Source organism: Alligator mississippiensis, chromosome 15, assembly GCF_030867095.1.
Source record: "Alligator mississippiensis isolate rAllMis1 chromosome 15, rAllMis1, whole genome shotgun sequence".
NCBI lineage: Eukaryota > Metazoa > Chordata > Crocodylia > Alligatoridae > Alligator > Alligator mississippiensis.
The window spans coordinates 694,699-718,963 of record NC_081838.1 but is presented as its reverse complement, the minus strand read 5'-3'; the positions used below and the strand labels follow the sequence as shown (position 1 = coordinate 718,963).

General features: G+C 51.1%; 1 protein-coding gene across 1 annotated transcript in view; it reads right to left on the bottom strand.

Annotated features, from left to right (window-relative positions):
* The window catches only part of ARHGAP35 (Rho GTPase activating protein 35), a 98,235-nt gene that overhangs the window by 35,064 nt on the left and 38,906 nt on the right, over positions 1 to 24,265 (bottom strand). The window contains exon 3 of the mRNA XM_059718696.1: positions 4,372 to 4,516. Within this exon, the coding sequence (XP_059574679.1) occupies positions 4,372 to 4,516 (145 nt within the window). The remainder of the gene's footprint in view (positions 1 to 4,371; positions 4,517 to 24,265) is intronic.

Sequence of the window (24,265 nt, the reverse complement as noted above, 5' to 3'; positions counted from 1 at the left end):
CGGGAAGGGCTGGCGCAGGCGACCTGGTGAGGGTCTTTCCAACCCTGCGATCCTAAGCGCGGACGCTCCTGCCCGCTTGAGGCTTACCTGGTTGTTCACAAGGCAGTTTCGCCTGGGTGAGAACCGCTTGGCTCAGCTTTGGCAGCACAGAAGTGACTCCCGACTGTGCCACCAAATTAAAAGAGTTAAGAAGGTGCCCCGAACCGGAATAGAGACTCCCGGAGGTGTCTATACAAACCTCTCAGATGGCTACATCCCAGGGCAAGGACGGCCTTTCTGCACATCTGTGCACTGCCAAGCACAACACGGCCTTAATCTCTGACTGGAGCCTCCTACGCCCTGCCAGGACTCCAATAAATATTGCCATGAAGAGCTCAATCATGGGCAATTGAAGTGACTGATCGCTCGTCTGCAAATGGGTTCCTCCCCCCTCCCCATCTAATTTCTTCCTTCTTTTACGGTATTAAAAAACCGTCAAAGATGTGAATAAATTAAAATATTCTGTCAAAGTCAGTATCACGGCGAGGCAAATTAATAGGCTCAGACAACAGAGAGAAGTTGAGCCTCAAGACAGATTTAAAGGAGAACGAGCAAGCGGCAACGAGGCAGGGAGAGAGAAGTGAACAGCAACAACGCACGCATCCTGGTGCGCTACAAGGACACAACAGGCCTCCAACGGGAGGATCCCTGATCTGCTGGGAGCTGGGCCCGGCAAGGGAGCTCTTAAGTGAAAGAACCTGCCTTTGGAGACGGTCATCCTTCTCCTGCCTCGAGTCTCTGCTCCTGCCTGAGTGCTGCCAGCCAACCTAGACAGCATCATATTCCCGGGCAGATACGGGACTTTGAAAACGGGGGTAGAGATGGCAGCTTACCATCATGTATAACACGACACAGTCTTCTCCAGATTTCTACTGAAACATGCACCCATTTCCTAGATTATACATAAAGTTTAAAAAAACCGCAACAAACCAAGCAAAAAAATAGTCAAATATTGTTTCATTAGTCCCCAAGTCATTATAGTTAAATGTACATCTTTTATTCGGATTCATAAAACAAAAATCTTGCCTTCTTGAGCATCTAGGCAGTGCCTCTGAAAACTCAGGTGTAGAAATGACTGCCAGTGAAGTAATATTACTCCACCTAAGTTAAGGCTTTGATCTAGAGCTCAAAACAGTCTGCAGAGCTGTGAAACAGAAAAGAGGCATTCCCAGGAAGGGCAGACAGACAGCAACATGGCAGAAGAAAGGTGAGTTTGAATGGTGGAATATCAAGACCATTAAAAAGGAGTGGAGGCCGTTAACACCCGTGGAGTGGAGAGATTAGCAGGAATCGGGAGATGATAATGAGCTATGCAGCCAATTGACTCTTAGCAGTGCTCGAAGAGAAGTGTGGCTGTCCCTCAAGATGTTGGTTTTAAAGTTTGGGTGAAGCAGGAATCAAAGGGGGTGCGACTGCACCTAGATCCTGTGGTGAACATACCGTCCTCGTTAAGAGTCGTCAGGGAGCAAGGACAAAAGGCGCGTAAGCAAATGATCAGCCTGAGAGAAAGTGGCCAATCAAGGTACCAAGAGCCACAGGCTCAAAGATGCGCGCAAGCAGATGGCAATCCTTCAAGCTAAATAGACCCGTCCGTGACACTGGTCAGAGAAAGCTTCACCAGCTGAACCGCGCCAGCAATCTCAACGCCCGCGGGTCGCTGGAACCCTGTTCCCACTGGGAAAACCGGCAGATGGGGACTGAGAAGTAAGTGTTGGTAGCAAACAGCTGCTTTCTGGAGAGGGCGGTGTGAGGACAAGTCTCCAACATCGTGTCTGGAGCTACCCATAAATCTCCCCTACTGGGGAACAAAAGGTAAAAGCAGAATACCTCAGACTGGCTTGTATCTCTGCGTCGTCACCCACCGCTCGTTAGAGCATTCCCCTCAACAGATAAGGACCACCCTAAGGTGAGGCTGAGCCTTAGGTCACGCCAACGCACTACACCAAACCCATCAGCTCTCCTCTAGCCGGCCTTGCAAAAGGGAGAGGAGAGGACTGCAAAGTCTGCACTTCCTTGCACCGGGCACTCTCTTGCGCAGGAGAATTAGATCACAAAGGGAAAGTGTCCTGAAGAACGATGAGCTCCCCTCTGACGAACACGTAGATGGGAGTTTAATTAAGACAGAATCAACAGATCATACTGAGAGAGAGAGACAACTACGACTGCAGCCCTGACAGGTTAAAAGGGCCCCATCATTTTTCCACTTGGCAAAAAGATTCAAAAATTGCAAATATTAACACCAACCCCCGACAGCTCCACATTACCCCCGGAGCGAACAGCGGGGTGAGGCCGTCTGTCCGCACTTCCCCAAACTGAGTCATTACTGATTGCACCTGGATTACAGGGAACAAAGCCAGGCATAAAGAGCCGGCAATCCACACCCTGACTGTGGCAGGCCAGTAACACGTTGGCTTAAGCCTGTAATCATGAGCCCAGCTATTAATGCACAAGAATTTGCACTGCCAGAGACAGAGCGATCCAGCAAGGCTATGGAAAGTATTGAGCTAATACCATCAGGGGAGAGAAGGATTAAAAACACAGTGCCAGCATCGCATGCAAAACGCTCTCAAACCAGGCTCCGGTACACCTGGCAGGTACGGCTGCGGCATTTGTGAATCCCGCATGCGCTACAGGACAGGATTAAGCCCACTACAAATTTCCAGGAAAGGCAGGAAGAAAACTGGCTGAAAGATGAGGGAGGGGAAAAGACCATCTCCTTCATGCTTTCCCCTTTCATCTCCGAGATGTGGGGAGGGGTAAAGGGGACCCTTCCCACATTTCTTCCCAGGAGTCAAGCAGGCAAATTCCAGGTCGATCAGGTTTTCCTAGCTGGCGACTGAGAGCCACGCAGTGCTTGAGGCCAGCCTCATGAGGACACTATCGAACAGCAGGGTGCTGGGTTCAAGTCTCCTCATGACCTTGCTGGCAACGGGGTGGTGCTTTTGCACTGGTCTCTGGCTAGCAGATGGAGTTCGGTGGCTGGCAGGTGGCCGATAAAACTCTGAAGCCCGACACGTCCCACCTTTGGCCCAGGACACCGAGAGAGAGGCATCTGCCGAACAGGAAGCAGCGTGCAACGTTTTGCTGCTGTGAGATCCTAGGATGTGTGATAATGAGGGGGCCTAGACACAGACCCAGATGTACCCTGCCACCAGCGCGTACAGCCTTGCTCTAACAGAGAAGAACATTATCTCCTCATTTCCTAATCTCCTAAAACACAATGAACTGGCAATTACTTATTCAAATTGAAGGGCAGGAAACTGCACATTAAACAGGAATTAAAAGTTCGCAACCTAAACACTGTATTGTAAGGTTAAATTAACAATCGTGCTATCAGAGAATATCAAAGCAATAGATGCAATAAAAAAGAGTCGTCACCCTCTGATTTAAAGAAGAGAGGGCATTAGACTCCATATCCCAGACCCGTATGGGACTTAAACCCAGAGGGTCCTGGCTAGAGGTCTTGCCCATCTGCTCAGGGTCAGACTGACACCATACTTGGGGTCAGGAAAGAATTTTACCCCAAGGTCAGATTGGTACAGATGGGGATGGGGGGGCGTGGATCTGCCTTGCTCCACAGCAGGTGGCACAGCCCCTGCCTGGGATCTTCCAGGGTATATTAACAACCTTTGCAGCAGCAGGATGCCGGCCACCATGGACCCCCTGCATTCCCGGCGGCAGGTCTGGATGTTATCTCTTGGGTTTGGGGTCCAGGCTGACTGTGCAGTTTTGCTAAGAGATCAGCTGGTGGATTTGTCTGGGCTGGTTTGGACAGGACTGAGCCTGTCTCAGGCAGGGGCTGGACTGGATGCAACCCCTGGAGGTCCCTTCCAGCTCCACTTCTCTATGATCCCCGTCAAGCTCCTGACAAGCCCCCATCCCCTCCTTCCCCCTCCATCCAGTCCACACCACACCCTTCCAGAGAGTCCCGCACAGGTCCAACTTCTTGCAGATGAAGTGCTCGACCCTAATCCACAGAGCTCCCAGCTGGAGGGCAAGAGTGAACTGGATCCAGTTTCCCCAAACATCATCTTTAAGATGGGAATAAAGCAGCTGAGTTGCATGCAACTAACTAAGAAGCTTAATAGAGACTTTAGCAGGTGCTCGTTCTGTGGGCAAACCACAACCTGACTCAACAGGTTAAACAAAGAAAGCTAAAGGACAGGACTTTAGCTTTCCTGTTTGTATAACAGGAGCGGCATACAAACATTTTCATAGGCTCTTTCCTCAAGGCCAACGTGCTCCTGAGTTGCCTAGCTAACACAGCTGTCTTCGCACCTAGATCCCAGCAAACCGTTAACAGCCGACACGTGCGTCAGGAGAAATTCTTACCTGTTGCTTCAATGTACTCGATACATCTCTCGATAAAGATGGGAATGGGTTTTTCTGGAGTCACTACGCTGGTCAAAGGCACCCCAAAATAGAGACTTTCCCACGTGGGCTTTGTGATGGACGGCCGAGGCTTGGGCTTTGGTTTCTGCGGGAAGAAAGTGCAGGAGAGTTGAGAGAAACACCAGAATACACTCCAGCCTACGAACACAACACTAGCAAAGTCAGAAGCTGAACAAAACCAGAGCCAGAAAGACAGGCAAAAGGGGACAAATGTTTGGGCTGCATGTTCGCAGGAGTTTTGGAAAGCCACGCGGTCCGCGAGTCCAATTTCCTGCCGCCCCACATCTCACATAGTCAATCAAGCCCGTGCAAAACGAGGGCGGACGACCACGGAGGGACGGGGCCCCGCACAACCTCACCCAAGCTGGAAGAGCGCTCAGAGGTGAATGTGAAGTGTTCACGCCCACCCTCCTCCGGAAGCACGGCTCCTGGGTTTCAAACCTGCTGCTACAGATGGCACCGGCGATGCGATTCACGGGAGCCTACGTCCCAGTTTGCATAGTGACGGGAGGCATTTTGATGGACAACACTTCCCACTGCAGCTGCCTCATCTCTGTTGTCCCACTACCCCGGGCGTTTATCTACTCACGCTTTTTCTTTGGGGAGGATTAACAAGACCTGGATTTAGATGTCAGGGAAGGTTCTGGTTGGGGTCGGGGGGAAGGGGAGCAGGGGAAGAAGCTCCCCGTTTTGGGGGGGTTTTGATCACTGCAGCAACGCGACCATTTGCTCTCTTTAAGGCGCACAGACCTGAAGAATAAAAGCGAATTTGCCAAGATCGTCTCAAAAATATCGACTGAGATCTTAAAGGAAGCATTAACATTCACACCTGATGAGGTCCCGGGTGCGGGACCTGGGGGACAATACGAACATTGTGTATCGGACCACTTCAATCAGGGGTGACTCCATTTCAATTTAGCTTCCAGCACGATAAAAATAAGCTCCCAAAGCAGGTGTCCGGGTTTATTTTCAGCTCTGGCGAGTTGATTATTCTCCAGCTTCTGCCCAATGTCACCGCGCTGTAACTCCAGCAGCCTAATGACCGTATCCAGCGGCATGACCGAATCTCCCTGGAGGGAGCTCCCATCCAGATGCGGGGGCACGTGACCCCAGGAACCCCCCCCTCATTGTTTATACCCACTTCCAGCTGGAAGAGATCATTTCCTGTTTAGTCTGTGTTTCTATTAAAACTTCCTCCTCTGCAGCACGGCTGATAGGCAAGGTTGCGGCAGAACAATACTGAGCTGGTGCTAAGGATGGGCCGGCGTTTATTTTTGTGCACCTTTTGTTCGCGCCAGTAAAAGCAGCGAAGGGCAGATTTAGAAGAGTCGGGAGATAAATTTAGTAGCAGCAGCCATGTGCCCACCGACAACTAACCCCCGGGAGCAACTGTAAACTCGCTAGCATGTAAGCAGCTGCGTGTACCCCTGTGCTGGGCTCATCTACTGCAGGTGAGAAACCAGTGAGGTGCCATTTAAACCAGAGCCGCGCTTCCTCCCCCACATCCACGTAGCCTGCAGGTCTCGATCCTCTCTCTCATTAGCTGCAGGCAAGTGCTAAGTATTTTAGCATGCACCTCTCAGCCGCTGGCGTGCTTGCTCCATGCCAGAGTTCGAGGTGAAACACTGCAATGCTAACAGGCAGAGACACTCCCCACCAGCAGTTGTTGTTCCAGGATCAGGTATTAAAAAAAACCCTTGGTGCCTACACCCCTTGTAGAAATCATAGAGAAGTTGGGCTGGAAGGGACTTGCATAGCTCATCTAGTCCAACCCCCTGCCCGAGGCACGATCATCCCTGTCCAAACCATCGCAGACAAATGCACAGTTATTTGGAGTCAAGAAGGAATTTTACCCCATGGTCAGGTTGGTAAAGATGGGGGGGGGAAGGGGTTTGCCTTCCTCCGTAGCAGGGGGCACAGTCCTCTACGTGGGGTCTCTCAAGTGTATACTAACAAATAGCAGCAGGACCTTGCCTGCTGCCGTGCCACCGCTTTCCCTGTGGCAGGCTCGCGTGTGATGTCTTGCATTGTATCAGGGTTGACAATGAACCTGCAAAGAGTTTAGCGTACTTAGGATGGAGCAAGCCCCTGCACCAGTGCAGGCTGGGGTGATGGGCTGGGCAGCAGCTCTGCAGAAAAGAACCGGGGGGACAGCGGCGAAGAGGCTGGACAGGAGTCAGCAGCGTGCCCTTGGTGCCAAGAAGGCTACCGGCATCCTGGGCTACATTGGGAGGAGCACTGCCAGACGATCCAGGGCAGTGATTCTTCCCTCTATTCAGCCCTGGGGAGGCCACATCTGGAGTCCTGTGTCCAGTTTTGCCCCCCCCATACAGAAAGGATGTGGACACACTGGAGAGAGTCCAGCGGAGGAGGGGCAATGCAAATGGTTGCGGGGCTGGGGCACATGGCCGGTGAGGAGAAGCTGAGGGACCTGGGCTGATTGAGTGTGCGGAAGAGAAGACCGAGGGGGATTGAATAGCAGCCTTCACCTCCCTGCAGGGGGGCTGCAAAGAGGACGGAGCTGGGCTGTCCTCAGTGGGGGCAGCTGACAGGACAAGGCGCTGCAGGGGAAGTTAAGGGGAGATGTGAGGAAAAACTCTCACTAGGAGGGCGGTGGCTCACTGGAGCAGGCTCCACAGAGAGGTGGGGGTAGCACCATCCTGGGAGGTTTCCAAGACCTGGGCAGGCAAAGCCTTGGCCAGGATGACGTAGCTGGGGCTGGTCCTGCCTGGAGCAGGGGTTGGATCAGATATGACCCCCGAGGTCCCTTCAACCCTCGGTGTCTACAACTCTACGATGGACTGCACTGGATAGTTAGGATAGGGATGATCCCGTCTCAGGCAGGCGCTTGGACTCTCTCATCTCTGGAGGTCCCTTCCAGCGTATTTCCCTATGATTTCTATGATAATCGAAGCTGCTAGCGTGACAGCACCCTCCCTGAGCTCCCAGCTCTGTCAAAATTCAATGCAAACTTTACAACATAAAGCTGGTGACAAGACAAAAGGCCTTTCCTCCCCCAGACAGCTTAACGAAGTGCAGTACATTACAGCGGGACATGGTTACACAGAGGAAAACATGGGCCTTTTTTGGCTCGGCAGAGCTTCGCAACCAGCGTTTTGGAAAAAAGATCCAACACTGGCATGACGGGAAGCTGCAATTGGGACGACTCCAATCACTAGAAAGCTTTCACCCCGTATATCATTTTAATGATCTGTAGCACAGCGGGGCGACGGCGGAGCACAAATCCGAAAGCCGTGAATCTCTCTCTGCCGTCCTCAGAAGCAGCGGTGGGTGAAGCGTGCGAAGGGAACGAGGCGCTGCTGAGAAGTGTTTGTGGGAAGCAGAGGGACCGACAAGCTCTGACCACCGAGCACGTCAGCAGCCTGCTAACAGGGAGTATCGTGACGCCTGGTGCCCTGCTCCTAATGCCCCTCGCCGCCTGGCACTGAGGGAGGGGGCAAGGAAGGAAAGGGGGGGCTGGGGCACATGACTGATGAGGAGAGGCCGAGGGAAATGGACTTATTTAGTCTACAGAAAAGATTTAATAGCAGCCTTCAAAGAGGATCCAAAGAGGCTGGCGCTGGACTGTCCTCAGCGGGGGCAGGTGGCAGACCAAGGAGCAATGGGCTCAGGCTTCAGCAAGGCAAGCTGAGGTTGGATATTAAAAGAAACTCTCCTTAGGAGGGTGGTGAAGCACTGGAAGGGGTTACCCAGAGAGGTGGTGGAAGCTCCATCCTTGGAGGCTCAACAAAGCCCTGGCTGGGATGATGTACTTGGGGCTGGTCCTGCTTTGAGCAGGGGTTGGACTGGATGTGACCTCCTGAAGTCCTTTCCAACCCTCATTTTCTATGATAAATTTGAGAATGCAACACATGCAAAAAGCCACCCCAGAATCCTTCCAGAGAGTCGGGCAACAAAAGGGTTACTGCACCGCTCGCTGCTGGAAATGTCATCCTTCATTGCTGCTTGCCAGATGTCTAATGTACAGTCCCCTGCCCTTAGCCAGGCATGTGTCACTCATTAGGGATCCATTAAAAATGTTACACAGCAGCAGCAGGCACTCAGCGCGAAGAAAGCAACACCATTCCAACATCCATCTTCATTTACCGCAGCTAATTCGCAGCTCGCGAGCCAGACGCCGGCTATGTTGAGAAAGCCCGGCTCCAAATCGGGGGGTTACAGAAAAAGCACAAATTGCCCACACAATACACCTGCCTGCTGCAAGCCTCCCGGGCTCAGGCAGAATCAAATCATTTGGTGTTTGAATGGGCAGGGACACTTCACAGCATCGCTCGCCTGCTTCCAGCTCCCACAAAAAACCCAGCGGGTGCCCAGGATTGGTGTCAGCATCGAGAACCTCACCACAAATGCAGCCGGGAGACAAAGAGCTGAGACCAGGGATAGTCGGGCATTTATACCTGCGTTGCTATGCAGGAGACGTGTCGAAATCTGCCTCGGGTCTCCCAGAGAGATGTGGGGACAAGGACACAGAAGAGACAAGGATTGCAGGACAGCTAATGAAGCAGCGCAGTCTGCAACCGTCTCCCCTTCCCTACACAGAGGCCGGGCCGCTGCTGCAATAGGTAACGAGGGTGAGAGATGGTAGGGAGTGGAAAGGACGAGGAACTAATATCCATAAACCTCCAAGGTTTCTGTTTTATATTCTGAGGAATGAATTGATTAGAGCAGGCTGCTGCTATGCATTTCCCACGCGGACTTAAAGGCAGAGCTGTGTGTATTTGAAAAAAATTAATCATCTGGAAAACGATGAGATAATATTTAGCCATTTCAGAGGTGTCAGGAGGATTAAATGTCTGTCTGTGCAGGCTGAAGACAAAAGTCCTATGCCAGTGGTTTTCAACCTGTGGTCTGCGGATCCCTGGGGGTCTGCAGACTATGTCTGCGGGGTCTGCAAAAGATGACTGCGATCAATCAAGGTGTGTGAATACCCACACGTACAATCAAAGGGGTCCGCATCTCCATTCAAAATTTCTTCAGGGTTTCAAAGAGGGTTGAAAACTGCTGCCCCAGACCTTAAATGCTAAGCACTGCGGCTTGGGCAACAGCACGGGAGACAACCGATATATCGGGGAGGGCAAGACACGGCCTGCCAGGCCATTCTAGCCGACCCGCAGGGCCCCTAAAAATTTATAAAATTCATATTTATCTGCCCCTGGCTGCCCATCATCCGGTCCTCGATGGCTTGCCAAAACTCAGTAATCGGCCCTCCGCCCAAAATAATTGCCCGCCCCCACGATACACCTAAACGTGAGACGGGCAGCGTTCGCTAGGTGAAACACTGTGAAAACCAGAACGGTTTGGCCTCTGTGTTGTGAAACAGCCTATGGACAGGCCGGACCTTAGCAAAAACTGAGGGGCAAGGGCAGATCCAGAATACAGGGAAGGACTTTACGGGACACACCAACGCGCTGCCGGCCGGCACAGGAAGAGGATCTAACTACAGTCGAGAGGAGAGAGGAAAGCTGAGGATTTCCTCTGCGACCAAGAAAGGAAGGTCTAGGTCCCGAATGCGGCCTCCAAAGACCTTTGCGTATTTTGTCAATGCCAGGCAAGACTTCACGCCATCCACTTCGGTCCCGAGTTGGGACATGCACTATTTCATTCCTGGAGAAGATATGGGGTGAAATGGGGACTGGAAGGTGGGGAAACCACGGCAATTGTGCAGGCAGCGTATGGTAAAGCGGTCGCAGACCGTTGTAGAATCCCGTTCTTCCGGGCAAAACTTAAGCAACCGATGCTGGACTCTGGGTACCAGAAGCTGTGGCTTGCACCAGAATAAAAATGGCTACTAAGAACCACTCGTGTCCGCACACCAGCTAGAAAGCAGAAGGGGGAGAGAGGGAGAGAAAGCAGGACTTTGCTTCCAAAAAAAGCAGCCCTTTTTCATTCTGATCTCTCAAGAAGTGACTGTAATGGCAGTGGAAGGTGCTGGACTGGGAATGCTGGAGGGCGACGTCCTCTTCTCCCAAAACAAGCTCAATGCAGACAACGGCAAGGCAGGTTTCTTCCCGGGAACGTCAACCTCAATTTAGAGAAACTCCTTTCGGCATTCAGAGAGACAGCTTAGCCTCTCCAGCCCGTTCAATCCGTGGCTTCTAATGAGGCTGCTAACACCGGGGTCAATTAGTGACAAGAGTGAGGATAATCTGAGAGATGCAGACATGTCCTCCTGCTTCGGCCTGGACCAGGGTGAGGGTCCCATCAGGATACTCTAACTTTTCAAACTATCAGCCCGCAGCCCCTTCAAACGAGTGAGAATCATACGTTAAAACGTACAGTGTTAAAGCTGTGTTGCACGGGAAGCCAGGATTAAATTAAGTCATCTCTTTTTCCAACTGTGATCGGACCAAGTGCTGAATCAGCTCCAGAAAACCTGCAGACTATGGAAGATGCTAAGAAAGGAAAGATTTATCATGGAAATCAAAGTGACTGAGAAGCAAGGTGCCGGATCCATTTTTCTGACAGCTCGCCTGCTGAAGGTGCAGGCACCGTGTGCTTGAAGCAATGTTCTTACCGCATGGAAAAATATGAGGCGGGCTGTGCCCAAAGCTACGGCGACCCAGTCAGGAAGATGAAGGGAAGTGAAATGATAGGATGTCTTGCAGTGCCTGGGTGTCACACACGTCCCACAGACCTGCAGGGGTTTCCCTGCCTAAGAGAACAGGAATAACACCGAGGGGAGCAGGGCAGGTTTAAAAAGGTGTTGGCGCAACACTGCAGGGAGTTCAAACCACACGAAGGACAGAGCCCACTCGAACGCCAAGCCCACTGCTCTCTCAGCCTAACAGGTGCCGAGGGCTTCCAAACACGCCCCCACCGCTCCGGATACGAAACCCGGGGGCACTTCGCTCTCTTGTTCGGTTTCAGGCTTTGAAAGAATCCCGAAGTGAGGGCTGGAAGGGATCTGGGGAGTCGCATCTAGTCCAAGCCCTGCTCCAAGCAGGACCAGCCCCAACTACATCATCCGAGCCGAGGCTTTGTCAAGCAAGGTCTTAAACACCTCCAAGGATGGAGACTGCACCACCGCTCTGGGGAGCCTGTTCCACCACTTCACCACCCTCCTCATGAGAAAGTTTTTCCTAATATCCAACCTCAACTTCCCTTGCTGCAGCCTGAGCCCATTGCTCCTTGTCCTGCCATCTACCCGCACTGAGACCAGCCCCGCTCCATCCTCTTTGCAGCCCCCCTGCAGGGAGCTGAAGGCTGCTATCAAATCTCCTCTCCGTCTTCTCTTCTCCAGGCTATAAAAGCCCAGCTCCCGCAGCCTCTCCTCACCACCCATGTGCCCCAGCCCCTGAACCATTTTCAAAAAAAGTTAACCAAAGGTTGAATTTTAAACCTGAAGGAGAAAATGTATGTGCAAAATCTGTCCGGTGACAAGCTCCACTATCTGAAAAGTCGCCGAGAAGATCAGAGGAAGCCGAGTCCCCTTGTGAGCAGGCTGGCTCTGGGAAGATGGTGGTCAGCGTGTTTTAACTGGAGTCTTCCTATTTTCAATTTACTGGATTCCAGCACCACTCTGGGAATATCTAATGGATTTTGCAACATCCCTGAAAGATCTTGATTCGATTAGAAATGGCAAGCGGTAGCTCCATCTTACATCTATGCACAGTCAAGGTTGTTAAGTGTTACTGTATTATTTAAAGCCAGGAAACCAAAATTGCTGAGCAGCTAAGAGATGGCTCTGCTGGAGAGCGGTCGTAGCCACAATGGTCCAGGGATCGTGCGAGAAGCAAGGATTTCTTAGGGTGAGATTTCTCATTGGACCAACTGCATAGTTAGGATAGAGTTGGCCAAGCCTTCAAATGCAAGAGGTTCTTCATCAGGTCACTGCTGACCTTGCGTAAGCCGTGTGCTGGGTCAGGCCGTGGGTCCATCTTGCCCAGTCTCCCGTGTCAGAGAGTGGATGCTGAAAGGCCCAGGGGGTTTCCTCTCGCAGCCTCCAGCACTGACGGTCCGGGAAGTTCCTCTCGATGGCTCCTGATGCCCCTTTCCTCCAAGAATGTCTCCAGTCCCTTTTTGGGTCTGGCTAAACTCTCCGCTTCCCTCACATCTGGTGGCCACGAGCTCCCCCCTTTCCTCCCACGCGGCGTGGAGAAGAACGTCCTCGCGTTACTTTTAAACCTACTCCCTACTCGCTTCATTTTGTGACCCCTCGTTCTTGTCTGGTGAGAGAGAGGAAACGGTAAATCTCTGTGGACTTTCTCATCACCATTTTGAATGCAAGACCTTCACCGGTGACCTGATGAAAACGTCTTGCGTTCAAAAGCCCGTCCAACTTTATCCCAGCCGTGCAGGTGGTTCAGGGAGAGAGACCACCCTAAGAAATCCTTGCTTCTAGCTAAGCGATGTCCTGCAAGGGAGGCAGTGCGGGGCAATGGGTACAGCAATGGACTGGGACTCAGAAAACCTGGGCCGGCAGCGACCTCAGGAGTTCACAGGTCCAACCTCGGGCTCAAGGCAGAATTAGTCCTGTGAAACATCCCAGCTCCTCCAGAGATCCTAGGAAGAGGACCCTGCCCCCCGACAGAGAAAGGCAACCCCTAAGGCCCTCTAGTCGGGAACCTCTGTGGTTCTGGAGTCCCAGTAGACTATTTCCAGCCCTACGATGGGCATGTGGGGTGCCCCTGGACAAGTAACAGCACCTCCATCCATCAGCTTCCCCATCTATGAAAGAGCATTAACTGCCGAGTTGGCAAAGCTCCTCGAGAGTGTATGGAAAGCACTAGATAAAAGCAAGGCATCCAATCACTTGGGCCCAAGGAGGTTCATTTATCCTCCCGCTGAGAGGAAAATACATTTACCTAACTGCGTAAGTGATGGACCAGAGCCTCTCCATTCCTTCACCAGCCCTTTGTACCAATGCAGAAGGGACGCAAAGGCCCTGTTCAGATGGAGCTGCATTTTACATCCGCTGCAAAAGAGAAATGCAGAGCGAAGGCAATGGAAAACGCAGAGTGCCATCGATAGCAGAGTCAAGAGAAAGCTGCCTTCGGTGAATAACAAAAACTGGTACCTAGAGCTTTGTCCTCACACAGCTGAGGACTGAGACTACTCCTTTGCCCCACCGGATGCAGTTGAAACGATATAATCTTACACCAAGCCATGTTGGTTACTCAAGACAGGGGTGTCAAACTCTCCTGGGGCCCCAGGCCGGATCTGGACTGAAGGGCTGCTCACGGGCTGAGCTCAGCCACCTTGGCGGCGCCACGGCAGGGACGATGGCAGCTCCAGTAGTGGCAAGGGGTCCGAGGTGGCAGCACTGCGTTCAGGGGGCATCCAACAGTGGAGCTGCCCGGGCTGGATCCAGCCCACGGGCCATACGTTTGACACCCGCTGAAAGGTCGGTACCTTTACGGCAGTATAATTGCACCTAGGCTGTGTTACCAGGGTGTCTTACTTGGAAAGGCTTAAAGGAACCCTATTAAAAGTGATTGCTCAAGTATCCAAAACATAGGCACGAGAGAAAAGCCCCGATTTATAAAACAAAACTTCTGCAGCGGAAACACTGACCCATTAGCTCCCAGATCCGCAGGAAATAAAAATGTAAAACTTATTGCATTCAGCCGCTGTTTAGCATTTCAGTATAAAACACCGAGGAGCAAAAGGGAACTCTGTGCATAAATTGCACGATGGGCCTCTCTAGTGAACTTCTTCACAACTCTAGTGAAGTCGGTCGCGATCCAGCCGCTCTCCCGCAAGGGGGTCAAGGTGTAGCCGGGAGAGGTCATCTTCATGCCAGTAATTATTAGACACTGCAAAAGGACTGGAGAGCACACTTTGGTGTGGTTAATTAGGCAGGTAGTTAGGGAAAGCACTATACCCAGACCTAGACAGTCTTTAAAAACGGGAGTTCGCTTACTTTTTCCAGAACAATTCTTCCATATTAACCAGAGCCTAAGCTTTTACTATAACCATAGGCCTGGAAAACAGGCCGCAAGGTGCTCTTGATGGCAACACCTAAATATTCCTAACGACAAGGATATTCTGCTACTTATCTCGGTGCACTGGCACCGACACGGTTATACTCAGGCTTTGTAATCAACTGTGCCATCTACTTCGCTGCTGAACGGCTATTAGCTCACCAGCAGCGACTCCCACCCCGTGAGTCCTGGGCCCCGTCCTCCCTTGACGTGTCTGATGAGCCCAGCTCCATTATGGCAGCTTGAGGGTGATGTTAGTCTTTAGCAACCAGAGTCAAGGGATCTGTTATCTGTATTCCCTAGGGTCCAAGGGCAAAGGTCGCGTTTCCATACCCTGGGAAAAGAGGAATTCGGGATCACAGTGGGAAATGACTGATCTGAACCCCCAGCGCAACAGTGAAGCTGGAAGGCCTTGTATTACAGAGAACGAGGGTGGGAAGGGACCGAGGAGGGGGGTCACATCTAGTCCAACCCCCTGCTCCAAGCAGGACCGGCCCCAACTCCATCACCCCAGGACGTCCCACAGTGAGAAGTGCCCAGCGTGCGTAGGTAGGCTGCCACCTCTCTGTACCACAACTCGACGTCTCGGCTCTAGCTGCTGGACGTCTTGGAGAGGGTTTGCAAAGAACCACAACAAGGGAGAAGCTGACTGATCGCGAGAGGCTGACAGAGTCCAAGCGGTGATTTTGAGTGGATCTGAAAACGCCTCCACGGGTGGGAGACAACGCGAGCGGGGGACTCTTTAAACAACTCGAAGAGACGGAGGAACAACGAGCTGCAATGGCTGCATGCTGAAGCTGGACAAACTCCACGCAGAAGCAAGACCTAGGTTTCTTTTTAAGCCGCGCAAGTGAAAGATCGCTGGAACCAGCTGGCAGGGGATGAAGCCGCGAGAAGTCCTGAAACCCAAACTGGATGCCGCTAAAAAACTAAGCGCTGCATGCACCACAAGTCACTGGGCTCAATGCAAAAACCTCTAGGTGGAATTCAATGGACCGTGGTATTCAAGAGGTCAACCTGAATGACCAGAAGAGTCCCTTGTGCTACTCACATCCGTGACCAAACCTCACGCTGTCACCCTGCTTTATTTCCTAGCAAAAGGAGGAAAAAGGAGAGGAATCCCAGCCTACAGTCCACTCTCCCCAGCACAAAGACCTGTCACTTCTGCGGACGGCTCCGCGGCTCGAGGATCGGACTCTGAAGTCACCTCAAGATCCATCAGTGACCGTGGCGGAGATCAAGGCTTTGGTGATGATTTCCTAGCGCAGATGAACTTATCACGGGAAGCTGCCAGAACGGGCCCCGCTGCCCCGAGGCGCACAGACAAGCTGGGCAGAGTTTGATTCGGACTCACGGCACATGCCAACACGCTGCTGAAAACTTCACCTGGGTTTAGTGCTTGAATGATGAACGGGGATGCTGGCCAAGAGCATCACCTCTGTTTTTATACCCTTTAAAACACTTGAAAAAATATTTCCCCATTCATTTGGCCTTTTTCTTCTATTCGGCAAATATTTGAGGTTCTCTGTGCATTTCCGACTGCGCTCAAAATTAACAGCGCCTTTCAATTTGCTTAATTGTTTGTGAATCCGCAATAACGATGCCTGGCAGTTCAAGCGTGCTCCCTCTGCTGGCTCCGAAACAGCCGAGCACAGGACAGCCATTCACGCACGTCCTCCGTTAACGACGGGCAGTGGGGTCGTTTCCCTTCTCCTTCCGTCTCTTGGTATCCCAATGCAAACCCTGTTCTTTGGATTATAAAAGCTATCTCCTATCTAACTTACAACTGAGATCACTACATCCCGTTCAAAGATATCTCCAAGTCCCCAGCTGAATGAGGTCTGTGCCTAAATTACTGCAAGGCGTGCGTCCCTTTCAACTGAGATATCGTTTTCGTTTAGCAGGCCTGAGAATGGGTATTTTTCCTGCAGAAAGGAGCCTGCCACGTCAACCTTTTCCACGCGTCTCAGACTGCGCCGCCGAGTCCTCCACAAAGGCAGGACTGGCCCACTTATGGGCGAAGACGCGAAGAGATTCACCTTTAATGAAGGCTGGCTCCCGGCAGAGCTCTCCGCAGAGAAGAGCGCGCACTGTGGGTCGCACGGCGGAGAATGTGGTTTGCTAAAAATAGGCATTAGCTTATTTCAATTTAATTCCCGCTGTGTTAAGCTGCGACTGATTCCTTTTTTTTCCTTTTTTTAAGAGCTTCTATTTTGGTAATTAAAAGCAAGCACACAACACCAAGAGGTTTCAAAACGGCAAAACCCTCTCTGGTTCAAAACAATCCCTCAAACGGCATGGGGACTGTACGGATGCCGTCCCTCCTTTGTTTTTCGGGAACAAGGCTCCAACGGCAATGAAAAGACCTGTACCCAGCTGGCCCAGAGATAGCCACTTCCATTATGAACTCCTGACTGCTTGGCAAAGCAGCCGCGACGCTGAGTTTGAAGATGAGAGGGCGAGAACATGCCTCCACGCACGGCTGTTCCTTGTTCGTTGTGGCGAGCGGGCTTCTAAGGGCAAACTCCACCAAACAGTCTGGGCACAGGCAGTGCAGAGCAGCGGGTTCTCCGCCGTTCTGGACTCGAGGCAACCTCCCTCGACTCGAGGACGTTGCAGGAACCTATTTCTACATTAGCGTGCTTACCTCCTTACACAGGGGCCGGCCTGGCTGAGAATCAGCAGGGGGTGCCCAACCTCTGGCCCATGGGCGAAATGCAGCCCACGGAGACATGCATCTGGCCCCTCCGATCCCAGCGGGTTGGGAAATTTGGTGGCAGGGGAACAGTGGCAAGTAATACAGTCACCTTCTCCTGCTGCGACAGGTCAGAGCCAAGCCGTACCCCCTTCCCTCTACACAGCACCCCCGCCACGGGCCTGGGGTGGGGCCAGGCTGCCCCCGACCCCTCTGCACGGCTGGATGGGGCCCTGCTGTGCCTACCCCCATTGCCGGATCAGGACCACCAGCTGCATCCAGCCCACGGACAGACTGGACTCTGCCCACCAGGCCTGCCAGGCAAAAAGGCTGAGCACCTCTAGGGTAAAGCAAGGAGTGTCATTGCTCTTCCCAAATCATTCAAGATGAGCCTTTGCCAGGAATTCACTTTACAGAAACCGAACTGTAACCCAATGACTCTCAACCGAAGTGCCAGGGCGCTGACAGATCCCTTGGAGACAAGTGTTTCCCAAATGTTAAGGGTGCCTCGAGTCCAAAGAAGCAGGGACCACTGCTGTAACCCAGTCGGCTCGGCTCCCATCTTAGTTGCAGGTGGGCACTGCGCCGAGCTGTACCGTTCCTTCACAAGCCTTTTCCCCCCGTAAGACTATACAGAGTTCATCACATTCAAGTCATTTATCAAAATTCACCGCTCTTCTAAAGAGCGGGCAAACCCGAGTGATTTCCCTAATGGGGTTTAGTTCATAATTCAAATCTCTATCTCCAAATCAAAATTTAAATTTAAAATATAATATATCTATATATAGAAATAAAAAATCTTCTTTTGGGGCTGACTCTACATTTCCGGTTATTGAAGGATAATCAACATATGTAGAGAACAGGTATATAATAAACTACACTTTCTCGCTCAGGAGAACATCTGAGTCATCTTGTATCCAAGGGGTAAAACCGCGCCAGCAGGACTAAAAATGACGTTCACCTGCTTTCTAAAGGATGTTCAGAAATCAGATTCCCAGCCCACTGAAGTCTATGTCCAACAAACTTAGTGTCTTCTCCTAGGCATAGTCTTACAAACACGCTGATGAGCACGCGAGGGAAGGGATGCTCTCCATGGGTATGAAAGAGCATGCGCTAGTGGAGAGAGTCCCGATAGAGGCATACTCCACTCTGCGACCAAATGGACACGGCAGCGTCCTCCTGCGACAAAGGGCTGATCTGCAGACAGCTGACATGGCCAGACAACCCCCCCCAACAAATCATGATACATGCAGTCGGACGTGACTGCGATGACCGCTGCCCTGGGAAACAATGGCCGATGAAATGTTTCGTTTGCCCCACAGTGGGATCGTTACCTGGGGTGTCAATGGTGCAGCTGGAGAGCAAGGAGCTCATCTCACAAATGAGGGAGGTGAGAGGCAGCTTCCCAGGCCTCTCCCCATTAGCATGCTGCGCACGCCGCGATACGGCTAGATCTGCTATTCTTACCCGGAGCACTTTGACTCCTGACGTTGGCATTGGGATACACCAACTCTTCTCAATACACAGTGGACTTTGTTCCCTTACACACATACGCTATTCTTTCACGGCAGCCTTCTAAAAGGCAAGGAAGAGATTTCTGCTTCCTCCCAACCCCCTCCGCCCGCATACCTTCAAGTGATAGAGTCTAGCATTTATTTATAGGCACTTGGATGCTACACTGTAGAAATGCCTATGATTTATGGTCCAATGCCAGAGTTGGACCAGACTTATTTTTCATTTTCTGGGAAGACAAAGGAGAGTCACTCAAAGATTGATTAAATCTCTGATCGCTGCATCCACGCCAACGTCCCCAGCATCTGAGCAGGCTCAGATCTGGGAAATTTTCATTGCCAGTGAGTGGTCTTCCAAGAGATCCCCAACCCCTGAAAAGCAGTCCTCTGCTTCTGGCAGCACTTTTTTTTTATGCGATGTGGAAACTGGATCTAAAAAGGACAGCTTATTGCAAGCGTGACGCCAGCAGTGCTACCAGGCATACACCAAAGTCTCCGTGCCCGTATTATCCTGCTCTTCTAATCATTAAACAACATTTCTCATAAATGGAGAGACATCTTTTCAGTAGCAGGAAGAGCAGCTACAAGTGGTGTGACTTACACATCGTTAGAAGCAGCAATTTAGTTTTATGGGTTTCATCATCGCGGAGTTTATGTTGTTGCTAGAAGATGAAGCCGCTGCAACTTGACTCTCTTAGACAAAGTCTTCTTCAAATGAAATGGGAGGAAGTGCATAATTAATGCACGTGAATAACCTTACCGCTGCCCTCCTGTGCAATAACGGTTTGATTTATGTGAGCCCAGATGAGATCATACCGACTTTCAGGACAGGGGGGTCATTACTGTTCTTTCTTCCCTGTCCTACCGCTACAAAGGAGTCGAGTGAAGGTGTTTGTGGTGCCTTCGTGATCCGGTTTCTTACCTTAGCACGTTTCATTTCTTGTACGACTGAAATTCTCAAGTCCTTTCATCTGCAATGCTTTATTTTTGGATACCCACTCCCTCGTGACACTTACTCACCTTTTATTACCAATACATATTATTAACCTAACTGCAGTTTCTTGCTTGCAAAGACATGATCCAAGCACTAAGCAGGAAGTCCAAAGGAAGCTGCTGCACAAGGTTTCTAATTGCAGCACAAACCCCATTCTTTACCCTGGATCAAAATTAAGCAGCTAAAGAGCACAGGTCACTTCTCCCCATGTGCAAGCTCCTCACTGCTTCAGGGGGCCATGCTGTGGGGACGAACAGCAAAACTCAGCCCCTAATGAGAGAGGCATTCAACCAAGTCCCCCCACGTGCCTTTCTGCAGCTCAGTAGAGTGGAGGAAGCAGTGCTACGTGGAGCCTTCAACCTTGACACCTAAGTGAGTATGTAACCACAGAAATCAGGAGAGCTGGGTAGATACCCGGCTGATAAGCACTCTTGTCACCAGCCCAGACGCCCTCATCCCGCTGAGGTTTGCACACAACAGAAGTGTGGTATGAAAAGCAGCTGCACAGGAAGGGAGGCAGAAGGGCCAGGAACTTCTGATGTCACTAAAGGAGATCTCATTGCCAGGATCAGAACAGATAGAGCGATCATTCATGAAGCTCGATTCATGCTGCATTTCTTTAGATGCAGCTTGCGTCTTCAGGGGCAATTTTAACCACACAGGAAGGTAAACGTCTCTTATTCACTAGGATCATTAGAAACAAAACGGATGGACAGATGTTCATTTTTAGTGGATGCAATCTTTAGCTAAATGTAGGTCAAAAAAATGTTTTAATTGACTTAACTCTTAAAAAAAAAAATATATATATATATATATTCTGCCCTCAAAGGACTGCATATTTGGAGAGGTGCTTTTCGTACAACACAAAGCAGTTCATGCACTACTTTAAGTACAATTTGTAGCCCGAGCTTTTGCATTGAAGTTGCATTTAATGCCGTTATTATAACCCGGGGGGGGGGGGGGGGGGGGGGGGGCAGAAATCTAGCAGCAGAGCAAAAATCCCAACGCAACAGGTTATTTATGGCACGATTCACCTCATCCATTCCCGATTTGCAAGGCTCGGGTCAGAAGCGAACCAGCTAATCCACACTGCCTTTCAGAGAGAGGCCAAATGAATGTTTGGCTTTAGACCAATTCCTGCTAAACAGGTTATCTATATACAAATTCCACCCGCCGCTGCAGCCGGGATGGCCGCAGGCACCAAAGGAGAAAAGGGGCTGGACAAACCGTACCCATGTGGATCAAAGAGTTCAGTTCTGGATGCCGACGATGACGGATATCACCGCAAGCAAGATCCCATAGATCACGCCGGCGTGTCTGACAGTTCCCACCCTACTTCCCTTTTGAATCCAGGGTTGAGATGCCCGTGTTAATATCTCATCATAGAGCTGCTGCAAAAAACCCGGGCACTACAACATGCCAGGACTCCTGGCATTTACCGTCTTGCTCAGCGAAGGAATTTGGCAGTTTTACAGCCCTGGTCTCACTCGAGGATTTGGGTTTCAAGCAAGCAAGCAGCAGCCAGGCTGCTTCGGTGAGATCTGCTGCTGCTCCGTCTCCCCACTCCCTGTTCATTTACTCGGGGCCTACAGCACAACAAAGCCAAAGCTATTGTTCTTGGGCAGCGCGGGGTTTCATTCACTACCTGAGCCCTCCGGTCTCCTGCCCCCGCCTCCGGCCGCTTGGGAAGGGGAACGGCAACTGCCAAAAAGATGACAGGTGGTGGAAACAAGGGACTGATGGCTCCTGCCAAACCGCTTTTGCAGAAATCACTGGGAGATCTCAGTCTCAACGGGGGGAGGTGCTGAGCAAGAGGGAATCTGAGCATGCTTGGTGCAAAAAAAGGGAGAACTTCCTGTCTCGTGCTTTGGAGATGCTGGGCTAGTTTCTGAAGCAATGAATCCCAGAATCGCAGAGAAGTCGGGCTGGAAGGGACCTCCAGAGGTCACCTAGTCCATCCCCTACCTGAAAGAAGCACACATTAGACTCCATGCCCTCTCTTCCCCCCCCTAAAAGGCCATTAAAACACACAAAACCACAAGAACAGCCATTTACTGGGTCAGACCCGAGGTCCCTCCTGCCCAGTCTCCCATGTCACACAGGGGCAGAGAGCAGAGACTGGAAAGGAGAGTGATGGGTCCGAGCAGGGTTTTTCCCCCCTGCTCCTCTCCCATTTGCAGCCTCCAGCATTGAAGGTCCAGGAAGTCTTAATCAGGGGCCATGACCCTCACTCCCTGCTCAAGAGCTCCCGATGCCCCTTTCCTCCAAGACAGTCTCCAGTCCCTTTGTGAATCTGGCTAAGCTCTCGGCGTCCACGAGACGGGGAAGCGAGCTCCCCTTTCATCCCACACTGGATGAAAAAGAATGTCCCGACGTCTGTTTTACACCTGCTGCCAGTGTCATGTTGTGACCCCTCGCTCCCATGTCCAGACACAGTCAATACTAAATCCCTACTGACCTTCTCGTTGCCATTTCGTATTTGGTAAACCCTGGTCAAGTCCTGCTCAAGCGTCTCTCTTTCTCAACTGAGGAGGCCTGGCCTCGTTAGCGCCTCCATAGCACCCACCACCCTTGCTGCCCTTCTCTGGACCTTCTCCAGCTCTTCCAGGTCTTTTTTGAAGTGTGGAGACACCTTTACTTGCCTAACCCTGGGCTTGATTCAAGACTGTCTCTAGATTCATGACTCTCCTTTGCTCTCTTCCTCTCTTCCCCCTCCAGCCTGCTCAGAGGCTCCTTTGTGAACTAACTTACAGCAAACTTTGTGATAAAAGAGGACTGAGCGGCCCCGAGTTAGGAATGACCTCTGCTGGCCTGGTTATTGAGGTTTTGCTTGGTTTGGCACAGAAAGAGACTGGGGGGTGTGGGGGGGGGTGGAAAAAGGCCTAGAGAGAAGCCACCCCTCTGCAGCTACTTGAGGGTGGCTACGAATAGGTGAGGACTAGTCATTCTGAAGATGTGTGCCTGGAAACCAGGGTGATCCGGGACCGGGTGAGGCTGCCAGGCTCCAAAGAAGAGCACAGCCAGGTGGGGGACACCAGGCAGACCCAGAGGGTCCTACTGGAAGCGTCTGAAGAAGCCGGACCTGCCTGGACCATCAGGGGACAGGAATGCCCTTGAGCAAGGCTTTTAAAACAACATCCTACATTCACATCATTATCCCTAAATGCTTTGCTTCTGTAGTGAGAGACAATAATTTGGTTTTGAGACTAACTGATCAGTGGTCAAACCTCTAAGGGGAGGAACCACGGGGACCTAAATCCCATTGGACCAGCTGGGTGAGAACAGCTGACGTGCCCAGACGTGGGAGAACAGCACAACTCCACCTGGAAACACGCAGGGCACGTCTACACATGATGTGTTAATGCATTTTAAGGGCATGCATCTACACATGCACACCCTTAATGCGCATTAAAATGGTGAATAGTTAAAGCGTATTAACGAACATGCAGATACACTGAAGTGCATTAACGCTGTGTGTTAGTCCCAAGTCAGTCCACACACAATGCGTTTTAACACCTGCACATGTAGACACCTGCCTAAGCCCGTTTGATGTGCGTTAAGCTAATGCACATTGAATTCAGGCATGCTTAAATGAACATGTAGACACAGCCCAGCACATGAAGACGATGGCAGAGGGCACCCAGAGAGGCTGGATGTCCTGTCCTCAGACTAAAGGCTCTGTGTGCAAAATGGGCACACGTCTAACCCAGGAGTTTTGAGTTAAGCTCCACAGGAAACTATCAGCTTCCACCTTTTTAAGAAAATATACCGATAAAACTCTGTTTAATGCTGCCTTTGGGTGAAAAAGCCTTGAAATATCGTGGGCACCAACTCTCAGTCATCGCATTACTCCCACAAATGGGAACACTTCAATACTGAGACAAAGACAAAGCAAGGTTCTGATTTTAGTCCGAGAAGAATAAAAATGTAAGTCGAACTCCTTGGCTACAATTGCCACAGTGCTTCTCACAACTCTGTTTTTATTCTGGATTCTTTCTATAGCCACCATAGTCCCCCCCTTCCTCCAATCCCCTTTCAATACAATATAAAATCCATCTCTGCCAGCCATTTATTCTCTCTTGAATGATGGATTTGAGGCAAAGCCTCCATCTTTCATCGCTGATTCCACACTCTCTGGCATTTCCCTACGGAGATTTCAAGCAATAAGACCACCACGTAGCTAGACTGGAACAGGGTTAGCAGCGCTTCTCACAGAAGAGTGCACGCCGGTCGGTCCCCGTTCTAGGGAAAGAGGGGATGGCTGGAAGGAAAACTGGGAAGCTTCAGACTAGAGAATGATGTTAAAAGGCAAATCGCAAAGAGCAAAACAAGATGAAGGAAGGGCACGACGTGCCCTGAGCTTGCTTCATCTGCCGTGGTCAAGATGTCCTCTTGACCACAAGGGACCATGCCATCTTCTATGCACTGAAAGAGAAGAAGGGACACAGGGGGCAGGACTCGGGGGTTAGGAAGCTCAGGGAACCACCGCTGCTGGGGTAACAAACCATTTTAGGCTCCCTTTGAAGCAGTATCAGTTTTACCGAACCATCCCTTGCCTCCATATTAAATTGCTAAATTATTCAACTCAAGGCAAGTGACAAGAACATTCAGAAAAATAAATGTTTATCAAGGCTGAAAAAAAGCAATGCTTCTTGGGAGAAGTCTCCCTTATTCACGGTATTTCTACCCC